The sequence below is a fragment of the Aptenodytes forsteri genome, unplaced genomic scaffold, assembly GCF_000699145.1.
Source record: "Aptenodytes forsteri isolate BGI_AS27 unplaced genomic scaffold, ASM69914v1 Scaffold193, whole genome shotgun sequence".
Lineage (NCBI taxonomy): Eukaryota > Metazoa > Chordata > Aves > Sphenisciformes > Spheniscidae > Aptenodytes > Aptenodytes forsteri.
The window spans coordinates 11510924-11538413 of record NW_008795405.1 but is presented as its reverse complement, the minus strand read 5'-3'; the positions used below and the strand labels follow the sequence as shown (position 1 = coordinate 11538413).

The 27490-nt window shown below is 36.3% G+C and overlaps 1 protein-coding gene across 1 annotated transcript in view; it reads right to left on the bottom strand.

The window, feature by feature from the left end:
* PPP4R4 (protein phosphatase 4 regulatory subunit 4) overlaps window positions 1–27431 on the bottom strand; it is a 75418-nt gene extending 47987 nt beyond the window's left edge. The window contains exons 1-3 of the mRNA XM_009280799.1: window positions 27315–27431; window positions 26746–26819; window positions 2802–2904 (exon numbers count right to left, since the gene is read on the bottom strand). Coding sequence (XP_009279074.1) covers window positions 2802–2904; window positions 26746–26819; window positions 27315–27431 — 294 coding nt within the window. The remainder of the gene's footprint in view (window positions 1–2801; window positions 2905–26745; window positions 26820–27314) is intronic.
* Between the last annotated feature and the right edge of the window lie 59 nt (window positions 27432–27490).

Genomic DNA, 27490 nt, shown 5'->3' with positions numbered 1-27490 from the left:
GTAGAGTAAAAGGTGGAGTGGAGGGGAAGGATCACCTTCCTCAAACTGCTGGCAATGTTTTGTCTAATGCAGCCCAGGATGCTTTGCGGCAGGGGCACACTGCTGGCTCATGCTCAACTTGGTGTCCACCAGGACCCCCTTGCCCTTTTCTGCAAAGCTGCTTTCCAGCTGAGTGGCCCCCAGCATGTATCGGTGCATGGAATATTACTGAGTACATCTACCACATGGAACCTAAGATGACTCCGCAGTAGGGCTTGCATTTAAATATCCTACAGAAGAATATTTGCTAAGTAATCAAGTTGAGGACTGCCTACATATTTGTTCCTCATCTTTCAGTCAATCAATTCATAACAAATGAGCAGAATGTAACTCATTAAGTTAGTTTTTCACAAGTACTGAACTATTCCTTGAGCAGCCTTTTTCTTAAGATTAGTAGACAGTGGGAGGATTCAGTTTAAGACCAACTCCACAGGCAGTAAGAAATACACCAAGTACTTTTTCATAATATGGTATTTTTTCTGGAATACTTTTATTAATATAATGTTAAGGTAGCTGCCTTAAAAGTAAAAATAAAAAAGCTGAGAGATATATCCACAAAGCTTTTCAGTAAAAGCAGCAATTGATTTCTTCAAAACTTCAGCAAAGAAAACCATGAAATGTAAATGAAAATTTACTGGAGCAAACAAGTATAATTTCCACTTCGGCCCACTTTGCTATTTAGTAATCATCTCCTCAGTAGATAGAAATCTGTGTAACATAAGCATGTGACTCAGCCATGTCACCTTTGTTACTAATAAAATTACATACTTTCTTACACCTGGAAATGAGAATCTCATACAGATATAGCAAGAAAACTCACAGCAGCTGCTACAGAAGACTTTTTCTTCTCATCCCTAAAGTGCTTGAGATAGAGAAGACAAGGTGGTAGCTGAGGAGATTTTTAACATAACTCAAACTTTCAGTTCAATGTATTTTAGATCATCAAATTCATATTTAGCTTGAATCAGTAACTAGTTAAACTCTTTCTGTCTTTCTGATGTGATCTAAATATTCTTCTTAAGCATTAGTTGTTTGCAACAAGAAAATAACATTCCTGTTGGCAAATTGTGTTAAAAAGGGAAAGAATTTTAAATTATATGGGGGGAAAAAACCCTAAATTCTCCCTAAATTCTACAAAGCATCCTTGTTAAATCATGACTGAATCACACTACTGAAAATGTCAAACATATCTTTAAAAATGTATGGGGAAACTGAGTCTGTCCATAAAATTATGAACACAACTCAATGCTTTGAAAATAAAATTTCTACAAGAAACCCTTGAGATTTTTACCTCTTTTCCCATAGAGAGCACATACATTCAAACAGCTACTACAGCCAAACAGCTACTAACAAACATAATGTTCCTTTAGCTGACGATTTGTATAAATTAGAACCAGGTTAGTATCAAACTGATCAATTGCATGAGACCAGGCCAGAGACTGTTCTAAATCAAAACTTTGATTTAATCACATGAAAACTGTCAATGGTATCAGTAGAAGACTGACAATATACTGATCCAATGAAAAAAACACCCTCAGAAATTTGCTGTTACCAAAATAAACTTTCAGATATTTTGATAGCCAAAACCAATGTATTTTTCCACTCAGCTGGTAGCCTTAAAATCAATGAAAATCACTCTAACAGGCAGGCTAACATAATCAAAGTCTTAATTCCTGTTGTAGCCTTACACAGAGTTATCAGACTTATTTAAGTTATTTAGCTTTAGAGTTACTAGGCTTTGCGTTTGTGATGCAGTTTGTTCTTATTTGGCTGAAGCTGCTCCTTAAACCACACCTTAAATGAACTTTTTCATTTCTTCTAGGCAAGGGGTCATACCTGGGGCAGAGTGAAAATACAGAGATATTTATCTTCCTTAAAATCATAGAATGGTTTGGATTGGAAGGAACCTTTAAAGGTCATCTAGTCCAACCCCCCCTGCAGTGAGCAGGGATATCTTCAACTAGATCAGGTTGCTCACAGCCCCGTCCAACCTGACCTTGAATGTTTCCAGGGATGGGGGCATCCACCACCTCTCTGGGCAACCTGTGCCAGTGTTTCACCACCCTCAGCGTAAAAAATTTCTTCCTTATATCTAGCCTAAATCTACGCCCCTTTAGTTTAAAGTCATTCCCCCTTGTCCTGTCGCAACAGGCCCTACTGAAAAGTCTGTCCCCATCTTTCTTTTAAGCCCCCTTGAAGTACTGAAACGCGACAACGAGCTCTCCCCGGAGCCTTCTCTTGTCCAGGTGAAACAACCCAAATATCCTTTATACAAACACATCTGCATATAAAATTACTGTATAACATTATATGGCCAGCATGCATCTACCACAGCTAGCAGTGGCTTACTAAAAATGTGGAGGGCAGCACGTGAAAATTCAGACAGCTAAAAGCAAAGTATACTTTTCTAGATAGTGGCATGAAAATCTTAATGTTTGGATGGAAGGAGATTGAGAGTGTCAAAATGAATCATTATGACTGGCTGGTCCTCAAAAAAAGTTCTCAAAAAGCTGTCAAACACACTGGTAAATCTTTAGAATATGTAAATAGTACTAATTCTGCTTCTTTTTCCTGTTCTAACAGTTTTCAAAAAATAAAATACCTGCAATACTTTGTAAATTCAGTGAATTAACGTGGAAGATCTACTGGACATACTTCTCCTAGAGAGTGAGCTTGCAATGAAAGTGAGGGGTTTTTGCCTTTTTTAAAATACTTATACTGGCAGAAAGAGATACATTCAAACCTCCTCACACACAACTTACTCTGATTTTCGGTAAAACCCGACGAAGTGTTTCTGCAGGATTCTGTCGCATCAGGACTGGAAGATTTGCCACCACACTTGTTCCTTGGATATCCTGGCCAGAACTTACAAAAATATATACATACAATACGTTACTCTCTGTGATGGTTACAAGCTCACAGCTTTCATTTAAAAAAACAAAACAAAACAAAAAAAACAAACCAACAACAACAAACCCAAGGTTGTTCATATAGTAAGTCAAGAGAGGCATTACTTTTTTTTTTTAATATAATATGTAGTAGAAAACAACATTAAAATATCAACCATAAAAGCTGTTACGTATTTCTAATATGGAATGTTCTAATTTTTAGTGTAGCTTTGGAAAAAATATAAAATGTTTGAAAGATCTTTTCAAACTGGATGATCAAGGCAGTGGTTTTGTGGAAGCTTTTATATTTTAACAATACAAGTGATAAAGCATAGGAAGGGGACAAACAAGATGTAAATGAAAACTACACTCAACATACAACAGTTTAACAGAAATCTACGGAGGGGGGGGAAGCAGGATGGAAGAAAAAGGGTAGGCAGCAATGAAGAAAAGGCGCGAGATGAAAACAAAAACTACCCAAGTGGATGCTTCCAGAAAACAGAATCAGAAAGAGAAAGGGGCTGGATGTTGGAGGGGGGGGAAGCAGGATGGAAGGGAAAGGGTAGGCAGCAATGAAGAAAAGGCGCGAGATGAAAACAAAAACTACCCAAGTGGATAGGCTTCCAGAACAGAATCAGAAAGAGAAAGGGTCTGGATGCCAAAATTAAAAATAAAACTAAACATCAACACATCCTTTTTCCTCTTTAAATGCATAAAATCCATTTTGCTAAACAAATTCAGATTTGTTCCAACACCTAAGCAGCTCATTTTTAAATAAGCACACAGAGCTCAACTGTACACATGCAAGCATTTTTCTTAGTGTGACATTACTATTAAACGTACAATATGAGTATACACATAATTTAAAAAAAAAATCATAGTAAAACTACTTTTAAATACTTCCATATACCACTCCCCATTCCGTCATCATTCCAAGTTTTCTTACTGAAATACATGAGCTCAGGAAGGGGACTAGGTACCTAAATTGGTCACAGGACAGTAGATTTGCACAACCACCTTCCAGTTTTGTTCTGCCTCTGAAGATATTAGGGAATTCACAGTTAAGATGCAAAGCCTTCCTGCAGCATTGAGAGCTGAAAAGATCTTTACACATTCCATTAATGCTCCACATCATCCTCAACATTCATGTCTTTCAGAAGATCAAATGAAATTATAGGTACACTCAAGCAGGCCAATTTAGATCTATTTTGTTAAATGCATACAAATGTGCTTTTAAAAATGAGGATAGGTTTGTAAAATAAGCAAAAAGCAAAAGTAAAAGCTTTGATTAAAATCCACAGAGATTAAAATACCCCAACAGAAATATTGTAATATCCTACTGGGAAGATTTTTTTTCTTTGCACTTTATAATTTCCCAGTGAAAATATTCAAACAACAATTAGGTATCACCAACATTAACTTAATAGTGTTTAGCAAACTGCAATTTCAGTGTATTTTTGAAAGAAAGTATTTGTCACTATCCTCGCAAAGATAATTTTCCATGTTAGAAGGCAGTATGTTCTGGAAGATTAAGTACAGGCTGGAAGGCAGGAATTCAAATCCTCTTTGCAAGGTGGAGAGTCACACACACCCCAGTTCACTTCTGTGTTACGTTTCCATTCTGCAGACGGGTGTAATTACCTAACTCACCAGCTACAAACGATCACGCTGTATAAGGGTCTTAACATGGGAAAACCTCTCCCCCAACAAAACCTTCCCCTTCCAGAAACAGTAAATCTTGCTATGGCAGATATGTCTCATTTTTAGTACAGAATAACACAAAGCGCCTGTAATCTGAAAGCACGTATCTAAAGCATATATGATGTGTGTCTGCCTCTAAGATAATTTCCCTTTAAAATCAATGGAGAGAAGTAGGACTCAATAAAGAGCAATTTATCTCAGCCTAAATAGATGAGATGAACCATGCCACTGAAGTGCCTGTTTCCCTCTACCGCCTGTAAAGGCAGACACAAAGACTAGCACTCCTGCATGTACCTGTACTGTAATTAAATGATGGCTCCTGCCCGCAGAAACACATTACAAGCCTTAGTCCTACAGGCATTCATGTTTATGCATAACTTCACCATTGCAAGTAGTCCCATTGATTTCTCACCTAGTAATATATTAACATCTTTAGAAATGCTTGTGTGATTATAGCACCTAACTAATATAGCTAATTTGGGACAAAACAAAACATCCCTACTTCCCTGAATTTCAGAGCAATCAAGAAGGATCCATCACAAACTTAGTCATGGCAATAACTGTTATAAACAGTGCTATACACCATGAATGCCGGGAACCAGTATTTTTGTCTTTTTTAATGGACCATATACACCTTAAATATTACAAAGATAAGAACCCAAATAGACAAGTTATCATAAATTCTAAGGTAAGTAACAAGTAAGCAGAAAGCTGTGAGCACTGTACTGAGGTTATCACACATTGCTGCCATCAGGGCTGCAACATCCTGACCCGCTGAGCAAAATTTGGGAATCATTCCCAGAGCAGAGACTTCACCTTTATTGCGCCTATACATTTATAATAATAAAGAGTGAACAAAAATCACAGCCAGGGATGGAGGTCAGCACAGATGAAAAAAAAATACACTGAAATTCACAATATCAGAATGTAATAACAAAAATACTTATAAACAAAATTTAACAAGCTGAAAACAGGACAAATTTAAGATACATAATTTTAAGGTCAAGAAGAAAAGGCTTGACAGAGCATAAAAGCAATCACCATTTCCTATATTTTTTTAATACGGGTTATCTTTTTCTCTTGGTATCTACCTTACTTTAGGAATACAGGAAATTACTAATCCAATACTGCCTTTTTTTTTTTTTTTTTGTGTTGCATGTGTTTAAATACAGTGTGTACTCTAACTGAGAAAATGTATCAGTATTTTTGTAGTTTTTTAATCCTCTGTTAAGACTACTACTGATGTAAAATTAAGCTAATGTGATTTTCTTAAAAAGTATTAGGAACCAATTTTCTGGCTAGTTACCATATACACCACTCTGTATTTTTAACTGTTGTCTGTAAACACAAGAATGCTGACAAGTTTTGACAGGGCAAAGCTACATCAAAGCCCTTTTTAATGCCATTCAAAACCAGCAAGAATGGATGAGTACAGATTTTCAGACTGATTTTAATATTAGTATCCCTGCAATCTTATTTGTAAACATGTATGAGCTCTCTCTATAAAAACACTTCTCCAAGTAACATCTAAACTCAGTGAAAGGACAGTATTCTGTCAACTACTGAAAATGTACTTAATGATTAATATCTGGTCTATTTACAGGTTGCAATATTTTTGCATTATTCAAAACCATTTTATTATCTAATTTAAAGCCATGAATATTAAAGCCTTTCATGTTTATGGCAGATTTCTCCAAGTACCACATACTAATTCCAGCAAAGCTTTAAAGCAGAACTGAGAAACCTAGAGCTCACAGGGTAGAAAAGGGTCACAGGGTGGATGAGCTCCACAACTTCTTACAATACAACTTGCAAGGAAAAGATGCATACTTTTGTATTATCCAGCAATAATGCAAAAGGTCAAGGTAACTTGGAGAAGTTATTTAATTGAAAATTTTATTCGTGTTGTATCAAGATAGAAAAAATCCTAACTGCTAAAAAATGCAACCAAAATGCAACCTTTATCCATCAGAAATTTAAAGAAAAGGGGAGTATTTCCCTTTAAACCAGAAATGCTTAGTATCTGGCTTGCTGCCAATTAAGAATGTGAAGCAGGAGGCATTTCAACACCTACACAGCCTGTAATTTTCCAACTGCGCAATATTTTTCTTCTATTTCTACCAAAGAAGCTGCACCATAGATTTTCTTTAAATATTAAAGGCTTCAGGATTATAGTGAATTATTGCTAAATGCTCAGATTTAGACATTTTTGTACTAATAAATATATTAAAATAAATGCTAAATCTTTTCTTCAGAGTCACAGTAAGCTCAATGTAATGAAGGTGCCATTCCTTTATTAACAGTTCTAACTATAGAAGAACTCAACAGAGCCCTATACTTAGAAGCAATTTAGCTCAACCTCTTTTGTGCTAGCAAAATCCACATAGATATCATTTAAATATAAAACTTCAGGACTCATCTTCTGAGTTCATCCTACAGGAGATCCCAGTGACTTTACAATGCTGGGAATCCTCAACCAGGGGGGAAAGCTCTCACGCCTGAACACTTCTGTCCTAATACTCACTGCCTCTGCAACACCAGCTGCTCGCTGCCAGCTGGCAGTACCAGAACTGGTCTAGCTACAAGGCTCATTGAAGAGCTGGTACTTCTCAAGCGCAAGCGTAGCACTAAGCCTCTCCCTCTAGCCCCTGCATTTTTTACTTGATTTTTCTACCCTCATAAAAAGAAATGTACATTATATTTGGGACTGCCTTGAGACTGGAGCAAATCCTCCTAGAAACCATTTATAAACATACGAAGGACAAAAAAAGTGACTGGGAGTCGTCAGCCTGGATTTGTGAAGGGGAAATCATGCCTGACCAACCAACTTGACAGCCTTCTACAACAAGATGACTGGCTTGGATGGTGGGAGTTGTTTATATTATTTTAGCAAGGCTTTTGACATCAATATCCTCATAGATAAATTGATGAAGTACAAGCTAGGTAAATGGAAAGTGATGCAGACTGAAAACTGGCTGAACTGTCGAGCTTAAAGGGTTGTGATCAGTGGCAAGGCACCCAGCTGGAAGCCAGCCACAAGTGGTTTACCTCAGAGGTCTACACTGGGGGCAATACTCTTTAACGTCTTCATTAATGACCTGGATGATAGGACAGAGCGCACCTTCAGCTAGTATGCAGATGGCAGAAAACCAGGAGGAGGGGTTGATAGACCAGATGGTTGTGCTGCCTCAACAAACCAACAGGGATCTTAGGAAGTTCAACAATGGGAAATGCAAGTCCTCCAGCTGTGAGGAATAACCCCGTGCACCAGTACAGGCTGGGGGCCTGCCAACTGGAAAGTAGCTCGGCAGGAAAGGACCTGAAGGTTCCTATGGACACCAAGCTGACCAGAAGCCAGCAATGCATCCTTGTGGCAAAGGCGGCTGACAGCATCCTGGGCAGCACTAGGAAGAGCATCACCAGCGGCTCAAGGGAGGCAATTATTCTTCTCCATTCAGCACAAGAAACTCATAGACAGGTGAGTCCACCAATGGGCCACTAAAATTATTAAGGGATTACAGCATCCAATATTTGAGCAGAAGCTTAGACAACAGGGATTTTTAGTCTCGAGAAGAGAAGGCTCAGGGTCCTTATTTAATACGTATAAAAAGAAAACTGAGGCAGATTCTTCCCAGTGATGCCCAGTGACAGGACGAGAGGCAATGGGGACAAATTCAATACACAGAAAATTGCACTTAAACCTTAAAAAAAAGTTCTGCTATGTCAGAGTGCTCAAACATTGGAACGAGTTGCCCAGACAGGTGGTAGAGTCTCCATCCTTAGGATTCAAAATCCTGAGTTCAGGACAAGACCTTGAACATACTGTTCTAATTGACACTGCTTTGAGCAGGGAGGTGGACTAGATGATCTCCAGAGGTCCCTTCCCACCAAAACTATACTATGATTCTATGATTATATTCAGGATAGGTGTTTCCAGGTTCGCAAACTTTCAGAAAGCTCAGGGCAGACAATAAGATTTCTTACATTTAAAATAACTAACTACTTAAAATGGATGCTTAAAAATTCAATTTGAGTTTAATTTTTAAAGCATTTTTAAAAAAAGATTCTGCAAAATAAGAACAAAAAAGTTTAAAAAGTCCCTGGGAACTCAATTAGGAACATTTGTATCTGGAAAGGGAATGAAGGACTACAGCTCCTTCTACAGCATGAAGAAAGAAGATTAGTCACTGAATGTTCCCCAAGAGAATATTACCACAAAGGAGTTTGAAAAAGAGAATATAGATTTACATCTCTCTGTCCTTCATTTGCACTAGCCTGCAAAACACGATGACAGGAGCAGAATACAGCATTGTAAAGACGACTGAGGTACAATGTTTGCCCAAGCCCTAACTAAAGCACTGTTTATGAACTGACTTTTCTTTAACACTGTGGCTAACTGTATCAGTTCAGCAAAAATTATTTGCTAAACAGTCATTGTTGAATCAACCACTGAAGTCTGTGCTTTGCATAACTTAGTTTTACAAAGCTAGAAGTTCTGATGGATGGCTGCAGGGGATTACAGTGTTAACACCCCATAAGTGACACTGTTTTCAGTGCAAGACTCCAAAATGCTTTGTGTTGGCCTAAATCTGCATTTCTTGAAAACAGAAGTAAAAATTTACCAACTTCAATGAGTGAGGGACTAGAATAACATGATAAAAAAAATGAATAAAGTATTCAATAACTAATTAGGTATTAGGAAAAAGAAATTCACAAAGAACCTTGTCAAACATTGGAACAGGGTGCCCAGAGGTTGGGGGATCCTTGGAGACATTCAAAACTCATCTGGACAATGTCTTGAGCAACCTGATCTAACACCAAATTACAGTACAACTTGGCAGTTGACCTTGCTTTGAGCAGGGCATCGGACCAAACGACCTCCAGAGGTCCCCAACCACATAAACTATTCTATGACTGTGATTCGTAAATCCTAAACTTAATTTCCTATTTGTATAAAAGCTCAGTATCTGACAGGATTTAGCCTATTCAGAATGATTCAGTATCAATTCTCCTTGCAGGATTTCTGTTCTCCTGTACAATATACTGGTTGCCAAGGCAAACTAGAAATCCAGATAAATATTTCTGTCAATAACATAAAAGTGCTTGGCCCATAAGACTTCCTTAGAGAATCTTCTTTACTTTTATTGTGAAGATTTTTGTATAGCAGTCTTTCCTATGCAGATGGGGAGACAGCCTTAAAATTTATTAAACTGCTTTCTACGTACTACTCTCGCTAAGTAAAAACTAACACTTTTACAAGTTTTATTTTTTAATTTTGTTTTTGATTGTATAATTTCAGGTTTTTGGTAACAAAAAGGGGAAAAAATTCTAGAAAGTAGAAAAATGTCTTGAAATCACAAATATTGATGAGTGATTTTAAGACTAATTTTCATTTTATTTCAAGGTGAATACTCGAATACTCCTTTGATAAAATACAATCTGGTATTTTCTGTAGAAGTACAATCCTTTCTTAACATCGGTGTAAAGCAGTAACTTTCCTTTTATTTCATGTTATGTATGCTTACATTTTAAGTATAGTTCTGTAAACATAAATTATATAACAGGAGTGTCTGAACATCTATTTGACATATATTGTAATAAGTCTATTATAAACAGACCCAGACCCATGGAAGGATCTGCCATTTCATCAAAATAACTTCCTTTAAGAGCCTCAGTTGAACAAAGGCTGAGAAGCATGAGCTGTACAAATATTAACACAGTCTTGAAACTATATATTACAAGTGAGATTTTATAGACCATAAGTGCTGTAGAAAATTGTTTGTATATTATCCTCTGCCATGTTGCAAGTGACAAATAAAAGTATCTGGAATCAAAATGATGTTTTATCTGATAATTTGCCCTGGGATTTGAAACTGTAAAGATACACGAGATATTTGGGATATATTTTTAAAATCACATACCTGATGTATCAAACTGCTTACATTTCTGGCATTGTACAGTAACCGCCAAAAAAAAAAAAAAGAAGCTTCCTTCTCAAAAAAAAGCTAGTACAAGAATTTAAAAAACAGTACTCATTTAGACACACACATATATATAATTACAGATCTGTGTATCATATGAACTATTTTATATATTATAACCCAATCTTACGTATTAAAATATGATATCGGGGCTCCTAAGCTGTATGCTGTGCTTTCTTCACTGTCAGAACACCTTTTGAAGACCACCGTTAGCTGGGCACCATATGTAACAACCTCAAAACTCATTTAAATTGTCCTAGAAGCCAATGGCCTTTTTCTGTATGTACTAATACACTATAACATTTATGTATGCAAGCCTTCATATGTATGAAATCTATGATAATATGCAAGATTCTAGAATAGGGATATAAACCAGACTGTAACTAAGTCCAAAACTGTGATGGGGCCAAAGAAGAATTAAGCAGCTTTGTCCTTTAACCCTTCCCTCCCTCCCTCTGTTACCTGTCTAGCCAGAGCAAATAAAGAGAAGAAACTCTATTTTCAGGGTTCTATAATTTTGCTGAAAATAAGATAGAATAAAATGAATCTGAAAATGTAACAGCTGATTAATATTAATTTTCAAGAACTCAGAAGTCCTGATAATATCACGGTATGAACATCTCCTTGCAATTGACATTGTAACCCTTTTCTATTAAAATCTCATTTTCAAAACCACTTTCTCATCCTGATCATCTACTTCAGATATATGTGCCCATGGTCATTTTACAGCACATCTGAATAAAATCTACATGATCTATATGTTAAAAAAAGAAGAAATTAATCTGATCTTAGTACACATCTGAACATGCACCACTACACATGAAACTTCTAGTGCAATTAAAGTAAGAATGGAAAACCCAGATTCAGCTGCACAGTAGTTTTGTATTCATAGTAACCTTGTTTACCAGGATCAGTTTGGTCAACTGAAGTTTCTTATTTCTGTTTGCTTGCTGAACAGCTGTCAAAGAGAGAAAGGATTTCTAATTCATACAAATACTCCTTTCTGTTCTTGAGCCAAAATAAATGTACTATAATGACACAATAACTTCATTCTTCCTAATATCATCAGTTTCTGTGAGTTTAGACACTAATTACTATGACGAAACATTAAGCTCTTCTCCCTTGAATTTTAAGACAAGTTCCAATATAAAAAGCGCCTCAAAGGAACACATTTTTCCTCTCAAATATTACCCTAGTATCAACGTTACTATCTCCTAGAAGGTAAGTGTTTCCTCTTCCTTAGATGACTTATAACACATATTGCATTTTGTATGGTCTCTGGGTAGAATTCATCTTGGTGTTTTTTATTTTGAATCTAAATTTGAAAAGTAAACCCAGTCTTTTCACTCCAAGATCAAGATAATGCAATTTCCCATTCATAGGTAATATAACAAAAATGAGCCAGTAGCTGATATTATTTTTCCCTCTGCCCAGTCCTCATTCGCTGACTCAGAATTTATAATTTTCACTTGCAACAAGATTTGTCATTTCACAGCATGCATACGATATGATGTAAGAAATCTTCTGAAAAAGTACAAGGCCTGTAATTTTTCTACACAGAAAGTGAGAAAAAAAAATCGATGCTAACAACCAAATTCTAGAAGGGTAAATTACTTCTGCTGACCTAAATTTATCTTATAGTCTAATTTAGACACAGGATCTCTTTTCATTCTCCAGTCTTCTTTTTTTGTATCAGTATATTTCATCCAGAGAGGTAGCTATTTGTGGCATGAAAGAGATGAACACTTCAAATGACCTAACAAGTACTAAAATCTCCTTAGAGTCTTCTTCAACTCATGGGTCTTATACACAATAGATCCAAAAGCTCCCACTTTATTACTTATCTGTGTGCCTTTCTATCATGCATTCTCATCCTTTCTGACCATAACATATTCCATCTTGTATCAATTCCATATTTTTTTTCATAGCAACTCTAATCTAATAGTTGTGGAAATTGATGTGAATCTTCTGAGAAATATTTAAAGGTTCTTGATCCAGAAAGCAGTATCCGTACATTTCAACTTCTCCTTTAGAAAATGGACTCGCAGAGTTAAAAAGTTGTCTGTTTTTTCAAGATTTATTGACTGTTCTAACAGAAGATATCACTTCCCTCCACCTCAACCCTTGCTATGAGTATCTTCAATCATTTAAAACCAAACTATGCTATACTAATTCCATTAGAAATTCCTCTGCATACCATTAGGAAAAGCACATCAAAGGTTAGGAAAAAAACCGTTACTGCTCTATTTGTCTACATCTGCATTGCTTCATTAAAAAGCCTTTTCTGTATAAACAAGTTTTGTTTTATATTGAAGACCATTGTAAAAGCCTGAAACAACCATAACCTTCTAAGACCTAAAGTACAAGTAGGACTTTTGAGCCATCTTCCAAAAAAATTCAAACTTTTTAGAATAGGCTTGTAAGATCCAGAACAACAAAATCTAAGTTGCTGCATCAACCACTGTAACACAGAAAAATGGTATATAAAACATACTTTGTATATGAGTTGACCATCCATTTTCAAAATCACACGGACTGGATCAAAAGAAAATGCAAATGTAAAAGACCAGTAGAGACATTGTAAAGAACGCTGAGTACAGAATGAATGAAAAGACAGTGTATGAGTACAGTGAATAAGTGAAAAGCCACAAGGAAAAGAAAAATAAAAAAGGGTAAAGAGACTGAACCCAAGGGTTTGAAGCTATTGCTCACAGCATTTTCCCCCATATGCAAGAGAAATATATCTATAGAGATATTGTAAGTAGATAGACATATAATAATAAAAACTGAACTCATGTTTCAATTTGAAAAATATGGGAGTGAAATTGTGAGCACTGAAAAATATATCTGAAATTTTATAAACTCTTTTGAAGCGTTAGCTGTAGAAGCAGTTCTTTTTTCCCAACCAAGGAAATCTGACTGTGCCCTCAGAATGACTTCAAACAGTTAACACTAAATTTCTACCAAATTATTGCTGTCATACTCAAAGGGCCTGGTGACTCAAAAGAAAAAAATAATTAGAAAATGAACACAAAACTGTGAACTTACTCCTCATATAAGCTAACTTTTAGACAGCTCAGAAGTGGAAAGCCTTGCTTGTTCGCCTTCTGTTCATTATTCAAATATTTTCAAGTAGTATTGGACATTTACTTCAGACTGATGCAGTTAAATGCATCAAGGTCAGTTACATGCAATACAATGTCAAGCAGCTAACTCTAGTGTTGTTTTCTCATCCATCAGAAGCAACCATAGATCAAAGGCGGCTTTCTGAGGTAAACATGCAAATAACTAAAAATTACTTCAGTTCCAAGCTGTTGCTGATTCACGTCCTGTCAAACACAAAAATGCTTTACTTGATTCATGTTCACTTTGGAAAGTAGGATGAAATTCAGCTACTTAATTAAAATGAAGAAAGAGTGAGTCATGTCTCTCAGAAATACATGAGATTTGTTCCATTGATGGCATACAGTTTGGAGTGGACAGATAATCAAACTAGATAATACAATTAACATAATAAACAAATTGAAGTGATGACACAAGTCTTGCAAATTTCCAGCTCTCTGGCAGAATAATTTCAAACAGTAGATAAAAATGAGTGTAATATATATACAGATAATTCATCTGTATTTACATTCTTGTTAAAATCATTATAAGCATACCATCAGAATCCTCCTGCCTAGCCAACCAGGTTTAGGTAATTATAATCCGCATAACATTCCCTACCTTCAAAATCACTACAATGATCTTAAACAGCCTTTTGTTAGACTATTTTTTCCTCACATACTCATATTTTAACTTATTTCTAATGGTACAATTATCCCAAAAAGAGTTTGACATTCTGCAATGGAAAGAATAAATAAAGCATTTACCAGTGATTCCACCCACATTTACTAAAATTAGTTCAGAATCATCTCTGGAAGAAAAGAATCTCTTTCCTTTGAATGCGTGTCAAATATGCTTAACTGCATAGATCCTTCACAGCATACCAATGTTAACCACCAGAATATCTGGCTTATCTATTTACTATGTTAGTATCAATATCCTTCTATGGAAGCAAAAGTAACATGGAAAAAGAAAAATTACAGTAAAAGGCAACCATTGCTACAATACCATTTGCACACCGCTTTCCCCCCCGCCTTCGGTTTGTTTGTTACCGAAAATGAACAGAATTAACTGATCACTAAAAGGTGTGGGACAGTAAATTTTTAGTCTAAACTCATTGTGGAATATTAACACAATGTATTATTTTCATGAATAATACTTTTATTAGGTATCTGATATGGCATCCATGCAAATGGATATCTACAGCTAGAATTTACCTTAAAAACAGCACACAGTGCTTAGAATATCAATGTTATTTCAGCGCATCCAGGACTCCAAAGTTCTGTACAAGTACCGCAGGGCCAACATAGTCTTTACAGGTGTCACACAAACCATCTCAACTGGTATTCAGTGTGTAGTTCCTGAAGATAATGAGCTTAAGGCAAACCCTCAGTCACAGGGATGATGGCAAAGAAAAGGAAAATAAGAGGTATGCACTTACAAGGGAAGGAATAGCATTTGGGGAAAAATAAAATCAGTCTTCTGTATGTTGGACTCAAAAAGGGGGAGCAGTAGAATAAAAAAAAAAAATACCTAGTACTTGCATCCTTCACCAAAAAGCATGCAAAGTGAGTCACAAACACCTCAAATGACCTAACAAGTACTAAAATCTACTTAGAATCTTCTTCAACTCGTGGGTCTTCTAGGTGTGAGGCATTATACACAATAGATCCAAAAGCTGCCACTTCCCAATTTTCATTTAAAAAAAATAAATCATCCTCTCCATTTAATCAAGAAGTAAGATGAGGCACTGGAAAAGTAAGTACTTAAAGCCTTCAGAATTGGCAATAAATAAGATACAAAGATCTGGATATTACTTTTATTGATCTGTCTACTCTCTGACACTTCACTTTCAAATAGGTATTTATTGATCTGTCTACTCTCTGACACTTCGCTTTCAAATAGGTGGGACAGTTTAAGTGATCAAAGCACAAGTGTATTGAACTGCCCGTAAGAGGTGATTTTTCCATACCAGTATGCACCTAATCATTTATTACAAACTCATGGTGCAAGTATTTTTTTTGTGTATAATACAACAGGCATGCAAGGTTCAAAAGAAGTTACAAGTAACCCTTAAAAATGCACTTACAGTTGGCCTTACATGGTGATAAGAATAAGAGGAAACAGACATACTCTTGGGTTAAAACCTGTACTAAAGAAGCAGGTTAATTTTAAGTAGTCGTCATTCTTTTCTCCATTGATTTCGTGGTTAGTACTTGATGCAGTTGTAAAAAGCAAAAATAAAAATAAATCTTGCCCTGAAGACTATACCCTAAATAACTTCTAGCTCCCAAAATGGCAGAAAAATAGGTATCCTAATCCTGAGCTTTTAAATGAAATTATATAAAGGAGATTAACTGTTTATAAAAGAAGAATTTTGGTGCAAGCAGCAATGAGGCTGTGACTCATGTTTTGCTATTTAATATGGACATAAATCCTCCTCCTCAAAAAGCTCCGTTACAATTTCAGCAGTGAAAATGGCATCTTTTCTGTTTCTCCCTTTAAAGCCAGCATTTTGATCACTAGGTCTGCACAACAATGTAAGTAATAATACCATGTAAATATGTATATTAAAGCAGATGCCCTTCACATTTCTCTTTTACACATGTTTATTCTGTCAGAGACAATACAATCAATTCATATTGACAACAAAAACACAGTTAGCATTTTTAAAGCATTTCTTTGCTGTCCCTAGTCTAGCCTTCTCAATATACTCTTGGTAACGGGAGTTACCAAGCCTTTTCACTAGGGGGAAAAAAACAAGAAAAAAAGAAAAAGAAATGAAGAGAGAGTATATACTACTTTGAAAAGTCAGACCACAAGCTGGTCAGCTGCACTTCTCATGCAGCACAGGTAAACAGTAAATCATCCCATTTTGCAGACATAACCCCTTGCAAGCAAAATGTATTGGTATTACTGAGTGCAACAGAGCTTCTCCTACTGTGCAGCTCTGTTTATATCAATTGACTTATCAATGCTTTGACCCAGCTTGAGTCCAACTTTCTTGCTCTTCTCCAACTAGTAAAAAGAAGTGTGTTGGAGTTAGACAGGCAGCTTTGAACAATTTGTATTTAATCTTAGCATAAACTGATGGCTCCAGTGCTTAATGTTGTTGGTTTTGTTCAACAACAGCCGGGGGGGTGGGGAGCTAATTGATACCTACCCAAATTAATTCACTGTTTTTACTTCAAGAAATGTGGACTCAAAGCTTTTTACTAGGGGCATAACTGACAATTTGTACACAAAGGTATTCTCATAAGCAAAAACCCAGGGGCTCCAAGACTTTCTGCTTATACCCTTCCCCCTACTCCTGGACTGCCACAGAAAACCCTGTGGCAACTTTTGCAATTTTATTCAAAGTTACAGTGCATTGCCGTTTAAAAAAAATAAAACCAAATTATCTCATTCTGATTTAAGATACACTGGGGAAAGAAAAAAAAAATCCTATGGGTTTTTTTTCACAATCAAGTGGAATATTTAACTTTAAAAACCTATGAGAAAAATGCCTGAGGAAAAAGTGTCTGTATTGATCTCTGCAAAGCCAGAAGAATTCTCTTAAAACTGGATGATTATTGAAAAATGGATAAGGACAAGAAGAATGGATAAATAACTTCCCCCCTCCCCCCCCCCATTAGAAAGAATGTAAGACTATGCTCTTTGAGGCTTCAGTCTTTCTTCATCATTATACGTTATTTGGTGATGTGGGTCACCTTTACATAATCTTACAGAAAACGTAAGGTTAAAAAAAATGTCTGCAGACCTACAAATACCTCCCTGACTAAGTAGATAAAGTCAATAAAACAAGACCCCTAGTTACTATACTCAGCTTAGATTCATACACACTTAAAATGATGGAATTTCATTCATATCAGTTCATCTATCCCTGCTTACAAACAGCCTGAATCTGACTTTCTTATGCTATAGTAAATTTAAGAACAGTGGAAGAACAGGGAAGTAGGAATTACAGAGAAACACTGGGACTAAAAATCACACTGTAGCATGTTTCTGTAAACAAAGTGTGTAATTTTGGAATTATACAATGACTAAAAAGTATTGTCTATCCGTAGAGTCTATTAGGAAAGGGGTAGGTATCTAAAATCCATTAGTATGTAAGGGGTAGATGGGCAAGACATTTCCAACAATAGTTAACAAGTTCAAGAAAGCATAGCAATTCCCCTCGGTCCTGCTGGGAATTGATACGACTGACAAGGAATGACTCAGCTAATCTGCACATGAGAGTTGTACACATTCTCAGAACCCACAGCCACGCAACAACATGGAATAAAGAAAACTGCTCCTGAAACAACCGCTACCAAGATACAGAGGAACATATCCAGAGCCTGATATTTTTATTCCTTATCATTAACCCCTCGTAGGGTAATGCTTTGCAAAAAGAAACATGCACAAACATTTATTTGAATACAAAAGCAGATAAAAGGTAGAATTTAAATAAGAATACCTGCATCATCAAGAGTCCATTCAAATAATAACATGGATATGAAATATCTAGTACATTTTCCTGCTTGTATAAAAGTATCAGCCAGAGGCAATACAGTATGCCTCAGACAGATGTATCTAAGAGATCTAGCAGAAGTTTCCAAGTGGTTCTGTCTCTTTTCTCATTCTGTTTTATTATGACTCATAAAGCAGAAAGACATTTTTCTTCCGTGGACAGGGGTGTTCATCTTATAGGCTATAGGGAATTAACATTCAATGGGAAAGACTCCATCTTGCCAAAAAGTGTCTCCATGAGACCAGCAAGGTTATTCATGGAGAGAGGAGCGACTGCAAGAACTATAGTGAATGTGATAGCCATATAAAACTAGTTTTAACAGACTGAGGCATAAGAGTTAGAGAACCCCTATTTTCAAAGCCTGTAAAGGATACTGTTACTGTTCAGACTGGAAAGACCCATACACAACCTGATCTAGGAAGGTAATTATACATCGGGGAGGGGGGAATCAAGATGTAAGAATGCCAGTGACATGTTAATTCTCAAAGTGTGAGTTTCGAGAACAATTCAGTTACGTAGCATTCCCATCACTATCGTGTTCAAGTGAAAAGATTCTTGCTACTTCTGCATCACTAGCCTATCTTTAAAAATCTTTCCCTGAGGGCATAACTCTGTCTTTGGCTAGAGATGCCACTTGTGGCATCAGTTTTGGAGTCTGAAGTGACCTTCTTTTTGAGGCACAGAGTCCTATAATTGTGTGTAATTTAAACAGTTGGTTCTTTAGCTGTAATATGGGTTTTGCCAGACTATGTCAATAGAAATCCTCTACTACAGAAATCACTTCCAATTTCCTCTTCAGTTTGTCTTCAAGACCTAAAGAGAACTTTTCTTATACAAAAAGCTGCCCCTGAGAGATTAAATAAGATGCCCCTACCAAAGTAGGAGAACCTCTTAAAGAATAATGGAGATCTCCTTGAATTGCTTAGTCTCAAGAACTGTCCTACATTCCCATTCTGTTTTCCTAGTGTAAAAATTTCTGTTTAAGTGATGAAATAATCCTGGTTTCTTTCCTGTGACATAGAGCTTCAGGCTCTGAGGCTTGACAAAGATGCAGTGTAACTTTACCACAGTGTTGGCATTTAGACTACCAGCTGGTGGAACAAAGACAAAAACATTAATATTACTAAAGTTAACTCTAAAAATAGCTAAATAAAACAGTTCTACAAGTATATCCCAGAGAACAGGATTAATATTCAATCTCAATAAAGCTATTTCTTGTCTCATTCCAAATTATTCCTGTCATAGCATATGTGCTGAGGCACAGACACAGGCCCAAGCCTGCAGTCCTAGTTCCTGAAGTCCTTAAATTATAATCAGAATTTCACCTCAGTAAAACAACTTTCCTTCGCACAAAGTTTACAAAGTGCAGCAATGTGAACCAATACATAATGGAGTGTTATCTGCCTCGCTTTGTGGAGATTCAGAGGAGCATCTGAAAGACCTCTGAATGTAAAAATAATGTGGTGTATCAGCACTAAGAATCATTATTCTGAAGAGTCTCAGAGTACTCAGATTTTTGGGACGGGTAATGGTGCATGCTACTATCCTGAGATTCACGAAACTGCAATGTCTACTAATGCTTTTAGGGGAAGAGTAGCTGGACCAGTACTAACTGCTACTTCTTCTCTCTGTCAGCAACAAATGAAATAGAGTCAGAGTGCAGGGCCATGGAAGCACCACACCATGACATGTGAAGGGCTCCCTATGCCTACAACAAAGTAGTCCTCAAAACACCAGGAGTTTGCAAGAAAATCCGCTAGATACTTGTTTCAGTCACTAGCATATGACAGTCATTATATTACAGGGCACCATCGTGTGAAAGTGTTCTCAGACCTGCCATAAATGGACAACTTGACCTATTCTTTGAGGAGTTTGTACCTTTGATATATTCTAACACAAAACATTACATTTTCCCCATCTACATCCTCAAGCAGTTTCCATTGGATGCATCTCCAGGTCATGACATACACTAGTGCAACGCTATTATCTCTTGCCAAATCAGGCAAAGTATACAAACATAAATTAGTAACATTGAGCAAGCATGAGGATAAAAGCTCCTTACAAGTACAAAATGTTGTTATAAACACTTGGAGCTTTCTAAGGAAGGTGATATAAAGGAGAATTATTATACTTACACATTAATTATGTGCCATCTCAAAATGAACTGTGCAGCTGTTAGTTATTTCTTAAATGCCAGTGCTCATCTAAATAAAAACAAAACAAACTCAGTCTCCTACTGGGCAACATTCTATTCCTGTATGGGATTTGTCATGTAGAAAGAAACATTGTAAATATTTAGCTGGATATTCCTATGTAGATCTTTTCTAGGAGAGCATGATAACATTTTCCCAGGGCAACAGAACAATTTTTAGAAGTTACGAAAATCCACAGTGCTTTCAACTGTGTTTACTATTAAAAAAGGCATCCACACAGCTACCTAGTTTCTCCTTACTATGTCATGCATAAAGATGCTCTGAAACATAAATATAATTGACATCTCCAGAGGAGAATTTGACAATGCATACAGAAGAGCGACCACTGATGTCACTCACTGCAGCTCTCATGTAGACTTCCAGAAGTCCATTTAATGTCAAAGGGCTCATTAAATACACTACAGCTGATAGTTCATACTCTCTCATTTCAACCAGTACTTGACTTCACAGATTCAAAGTATAGATTCAAGATTAGCGTAACCTCAACTAAATCTGTTCTGCTATTGATGAGGGCGCGATCTACCAGCTATGACATCTTCTCTGCTCATGCTCCCACTTATAGTAGCACAAGCAGTCATGCAGTTGCACATTTTGTTGGAAGCAAGTACCTGAAAAATTTGTTAGAATTAGTATCAATTCCCTAATCTGACCGAGACTGCGTGGCTGCAATAGCATTAGTGCTGGTGCACAAAACATATCAGAAACACGCAGTCACATAAGGAAAGGAGAGAAGAGCTACTCTTTCTGATACAGGAAGAGCTTCATTCAGCTTAATTTGACTGTGAAACTATACACCAGGAAACCTTAGCTTCATGAATACCAAAAGCCAGTCAAACGTAATGCTAAGTCTGAAAGCCATCTGACCCACTCCCAAGCCCTGCTCCCATGCTGCTGCACACTTCTCTTGTGCTGGCACAGGGCTTCTCAGGTGCACAAAGTCCTGGATCACATAGTTGATCGGTTTTAAAACTATCTGTTATTTTCATGGTTTGCCTCAGATAAATTCCCCAATGTGCTATGCAGGCACAAGGGCAAACGTAGCACAAACGCTAGAACAGGGAGAGGACTGGCACTGCCATCTTCCTGCACTGACCGTGGCCTGAGAAAGAAAATGGAAAGGAAGATTTTTCTCTCTTTTTTTTTTTTCTGAGGTTTCTCAGAGCATGATATTAACTCTGCTCTGTATATTTACAGCTGGTTCCTCAGCTATTATAGTTTCAACTCAACAATTATGATCAACAGAAGTATTTGCACACATCTAAATTTTAGTAAAAGTATGTGACAGCATCATTTCTGAAGACTACAGGTACACCTTTCACTTTAACGTGAAAGAATCAATTTCATATACATTAATTTATTTGCATAACAAAGTCAAGGTCAAGCAACTAATCCATTCAACTAAGTGAATCAGGAATGAAACTTTTATAAAATTTAATTTGTAATTTAAAAAATAAAAGACACTATTAAATTTATGCCCAGGAAAAAAAAAAAAAAAAGACTGAAGAAATACTTTTTATGTTAGTATTTACAGCTTGCCAGTATAGTTGGAAGAATTATTTTCCAACGTGCTTAGCATGACAGCTGGATCTTGCAGTATACTATGTATGCATCAGGATCATAAATTCAGAAGCTATATAATCAGAATAGAGTAGCCAGTTCTCAACAAAAAAAAAATTATGTAACAAAAAAAAATTTGACACAATGTTTATATTAGAAAATCAGCTCCTGAAGTTACATTTAAATGAAAGCTTTCATTTAAATTCAAAGGTGAGTAACCTGCACCTACAGAGAAAAGAAAATCTCCAAAACATGATGAAGACTAAAAAACTAAAAGGAAAATAAAAAATTTAAAAAAAAAATCTTTTAAATAGTAGTGGTTTTGACACTCACAATTAACAGCATATACTGTATAAAAAGCTGTTTAGTATTTGAGAATACTCTAGCTAATCAAAGATGGCTACAATAAAGTACAACTTTTTCTTTTTTTTAAGACATGCTAAGTTTACAGGCATTGAATTCTTTCCAATCTAGATAAAGTATCTATTGTGTCTTCAAAAACTGTGCTAAATGTTTTGTAGGGGGGTTTTGTTGTTTCCTAAACTGATAGGATCACTCCAAAACCAAAGTACAGTATGTTCCCAAAAGGGTGAATAATTCAATCTTCCACCTTGGTAACTCATTACTACCCTGTTATTTTGAGTATGACAGAAACGTCAAGGCCTGGAAGCTTTAACACTAAGCAGGCACAAATAAACAAAGAGTAGCTGAATACAAAATAATACAGTACACACAACAATGTAAAACCCCTAAGGAAGTCTATCAGAAAAGTCCTCAGAAAACAAACCACGCTACAGTGTGCATGCCAGTAAGCATCCTTGTATCCAAACCAGATCCACATCAGGCAAAGAATATGTATTTTGCTATCGGCTGCATGCCATAAAAGGGTGAGCTACAGTAAGACAAATAAAAATACGTAATAACATCAAACATCAGCAAATATGGAAACTAAGACTACTGGCAAGAGTCCATAGCAGGAATAAAAATTACTGTCCCTGAGCTGCTTATTGCCACTGTCCTGGTAGAGGTCACGATGCCCTGAAGTGGAATGCAAACTATTCAGTTGCCTCAGTGCAAAGTCTGGCAGCTTGTCTTAATCTGTTGATGGTTTTACAATAAGCCATCAATCTTGACACCGACATGGTTGAGATGCACATAGCTATTTTGCTCTCCTTGTTATTCTGTTGGGCCAGCAACATCCAAAATACAGTCAGAATACAACTCTTCAGTGATTCCAGTTAGACCCTCCAGAAACCCCCAAGCACTCGGGCCGAAGCTCTAAAACATAGATCCTAGACACTCAGATACCTCTCCCTCTTTAGGTACCTGAATCCATTTGACTTCCATGGCAAGTTCATAAACATCCCTGACAATCTGGTCTAAGAAAGCCAGTTCTTCAACCAGAATCGAGGTTAATTGAGATTACGACAAATGACAGTCCAATTTGCTACTGCATTCTTATTAAATTAGAACTTGCTCACTCTAATTGCAGAATGTTATCTAATTAAAACTGAGTACTCCGGGCAACAATGATCGAAAGCTGAAGTTCACCCATGCTTATGTCATATTAAAGCGACTCTGGCCACCAGGAGAGCTACTGAGTCCTTTCCTTTTGCTTGCACTACTGTTTCTATATCCACATGATGAGCCAAATCAAGGAGTTGATTTAGCTGAGAACTAATCTGACTGAAAATGATCAGCCTTAGCTAGATCATCTTGTCAATCTACCTCATTACATAGTTATCTGAAGAATACTACTGGCAGAAAAGGGGATACTGAAAGCAAAGTCATCCCCTAAAAATAATAATTAAATATATATATAAAAAAACTTGTTAGGATTATCAAAATTACAATTAGCACTTTAGAATGTAAAACCAAACTATGATAGGTAACAATAGAAAAGCAACTAAAATGAAGCCACATTCCTGTGAAAGTGAGGTTTCAAACAGGATTAATGTGTCAATGTACTCGCCATGTGCTAAGAACATTTGTAGACATATTTGTGTCATACTTATGAGAAGACAGTGAACAGAAATTTACAAAACCTGTGACAATACATCATGACTAGATACAGACAGACAAGACATTGCAGAAATGCAAAATAATCATCAGATGGATACGAATACATACTAGATGAGCAAAACCAATAACTTTACAATACCAAGAAGTAAAAGAGCATGCCAGAAATCCCATGGTATTACTGGCAAATAAGAAGTAATACAAGAGGAAAAAAGAATGAACTGATGAAACTGATGAGAGTTGGGAAATTAATACCTCCTCATATAGACAGTATAGCAAGAATCAGTCACAGAAAAAAAAGAAAAAAACCCCAAAACAAAACAAACAAAAAACACTATTCAGGCACAAAAAGTCAGACAGTAGAAGGCTGTACTATTCTCTCCAACTAGGATGTCAATGTACGTGTTTTCAGACTACAATAGTAAAGACTTCAGAAGCAGAAATCTAGAAAAAGCAAGTATCTACTAAATATACAACAACTCCACATATAAACAGACCAGAGTATCCAAGTTCAAGGGTGGGGAGGAGAAGTTGGGGGCAGGTTTTGGAGGGAAAGGAGAATGCAAAAAGAGAAGAAAGTGTTTGGGCTTTTTTGTTCAGAATGAAAGCCATTAAAATGTGAGGACTCTTTTTGGACTCTCACAGAAAATAATTACTAAACATTAGCTTTGCTGTATCATACAAAGGTTTCACTCAGTATTAGTCAGCTCCATTGTACTGTACAAGCAACGCTAAAGATATCCTCCTCAGTAAATTAAAAATCTCCAACTTGCAGATTAGGGTTACATAAATAAGTGACAATATAAGACTGAAACAACATTAAGTATTTTGATACTATTTGTAGATATTTAAGATAAGAGATTCGCCTTCTATTATTGTTCTTGCTTTTTTTTTTTAATGTATATGGAGATAGCATCATCCTTTCCAACTGGAGCACAAGACACAGACATCATTAACAACTCATTTCAATCTCACCAAATCAATTTTTACAGTGGGATTTTCAGAAAAGGCAGTGTCTTTTTGGATAACATCAAGGAGAGTGCCACATAAGGGACAAACTGAAGGACAGGAAATAATGCATCTGTGTGAGAAAATGAGGCATGAAAAGACCAGACTGACGTTATTGTCAAACAGGAACAGGCAGGGGTATTGTATTATTATAGATTAAAAAACACCAGATAAGCCAAAAGTACATACCTTTGTACATTATATAAAGGATACTACCTGTGTTACAGGCAGTTTTTCAACTCTGTTTGCTTATACTCCACTCAGTACAGGGAATGCAATATACTATTGAACAGCAAAAGCTTCCACTGGATTATTGTATTAACACACCTGGACAATCACAGCAAGTGATTGCCTTACGAAAAGCCTATCAAGCAGAGATGAAGCTACCTTTCAGCAATGAGGACAATGCAGAGCCAAAAATGAAAACTTCATCACAAGGAAAACAATGTTATGTTCCCAGAACAGCTGCTCAAGTAGAGAGAAAGCAGATGAAGATGTCAGGAGAAGTTCAAGGCCAGGTTGAAAAGCAATTAGTAAGATGAAAGATACTAAATGGAACCTTTTACCCTTTAACAAGGCAATGATCCAGTAAAGACATATTGCTGGAAACATGATCTTTAATGGGGAAAAGAGCAAAGAAATTTGCTGCCACACAGGGAAAAAAGAAAAAAAAACACCAACAAAACCACGAGTCAACTATGCTGATTGCTGTGAGGTAAAAACCAAAATTGATATGCATCCATTGCAATAATATGCACCACATGCAAACTGTTTCCTCTGAATTTCCCTAGAGTCAACAGACTGCTTTGATTACGGGAACTATTAGAAAAGCAAGTTTTAAAATCCACTATTTAATAAAGTTCAGCATTAAAAAAAAAAACAACAAAATTTGGTATCAAAAGTAGTATCAGTGGACAAATATGCTTACCTAAAAATAATGCCACGCGCCCCAAAAAGAGAAAATCAAGGCACTGAGAGTATGTACTCTAAACATTGAGGACAGGCATAGACTAGAAGAGCACTTAAAATAGCAGAATAAGCAGAGGGAGCTGCAGCTGGTTCTCCAATTACTAGGTATTGTTTAAAAATGCATATTCAAATCAAAATCCCTCCGAACATTTGTACTCTCAAAGAGGACTTACACAGTAGTTGAAAGATCTGTATTTTAAACTATCGAAATTTAAGTTATTCAAGTAGCTGCAAATAAATACTTTAAAGAACAAGGAGGTAAAAACCAGAACACAGGGAAGTATTAATATAGTATCTTCTACAGTATTTCCTAAGGACTATAAAACTAATCTCTCAAGTTTCCTTTTCTGAAAGCCCAGAGGTATACAGTATGCTCAAACAGCTCTGTTATCAGTCTGTGGTAACTGCTCATGCCTTAGAGTGAATATGAAGTCACTGAATGATTGGTGTTATTAATGTTAACACTCAGGGAATCTTGGAAAATCAACTGCAGGGGGAAAGAAGATGAAGTCCAACTCAGTGTTGGTGAGGGCCATATTAGAATCTCAGAAAAGAAATGTTTATACATGTACACAGACATCCTATTCTAGGCATTTTTAAAAAAAAATTACAGTACCTATTTTTATCTTGTCTATGCGTTTAACGTAGCAGAAAGTAAAAAACTACTACTGAAAGAAAATAAAAGGAGTGAAGAGTAAAGCACTAAAAAAGCTATATGTAAGCACGATGTTTCACAGTAATATTTTAGGAAATACCTGAGTAGATAAACAGCCCTTTCAATATCACTGAGTTCTTCATCAACTGTCAATCTTTCTATTTCTTCTGGTGTCTGTCAAGCGTGAAATAGAGATTATGAGTTTACAATGCCTTACTATTTCCTAATTTTAATCTTTGTAAAACAACCCCTTCCTCCCCACATCCAGGGATAGCTCCATGAGTAATTTGAATCTAATCCTTGAAATCTCTAGCCAACATTTCAAATTCAATCAAATAAATCTTTCGCCAGGAAAAGATGGGATGCAATAGAAGTACAGTTCCATGTCAGACACTATCACTATTAATCACTTAAAGTATAAGCAAGTCACATATAAATTAATCTAAAGACCTAAGCTAGTCTGTATTTTCCAGCTTAAATTTCTTATACTGAAAATATTAAGTCCCTGCTATATAGAATTCGAGATTGTTTATTCCAAAATGACTGAAAACAATTTTTAGTATCCTGGTGCCATAAAAAATAAGCTGCCTATTCAGTTAGCTGTGCATAAATAAAACAGACACAATTTCAAGTGGATTTTAAAGCATCGTTCTATTTTGAAGTATATACCTTCAGGCTCCTGCGTACTGGCCTCTCTATAATAGTTAGCTCCTGCAGGTCTTCTATGTATCCAAATAAATTGCTCTGACTAAAATCCATTTTGGAGAAGAAGATTATTGGATGCATGTAACAACTAAAGCCTTTGGCAACCGATGCTCTCCCCGAGTCTCACATCACTGAAGGAG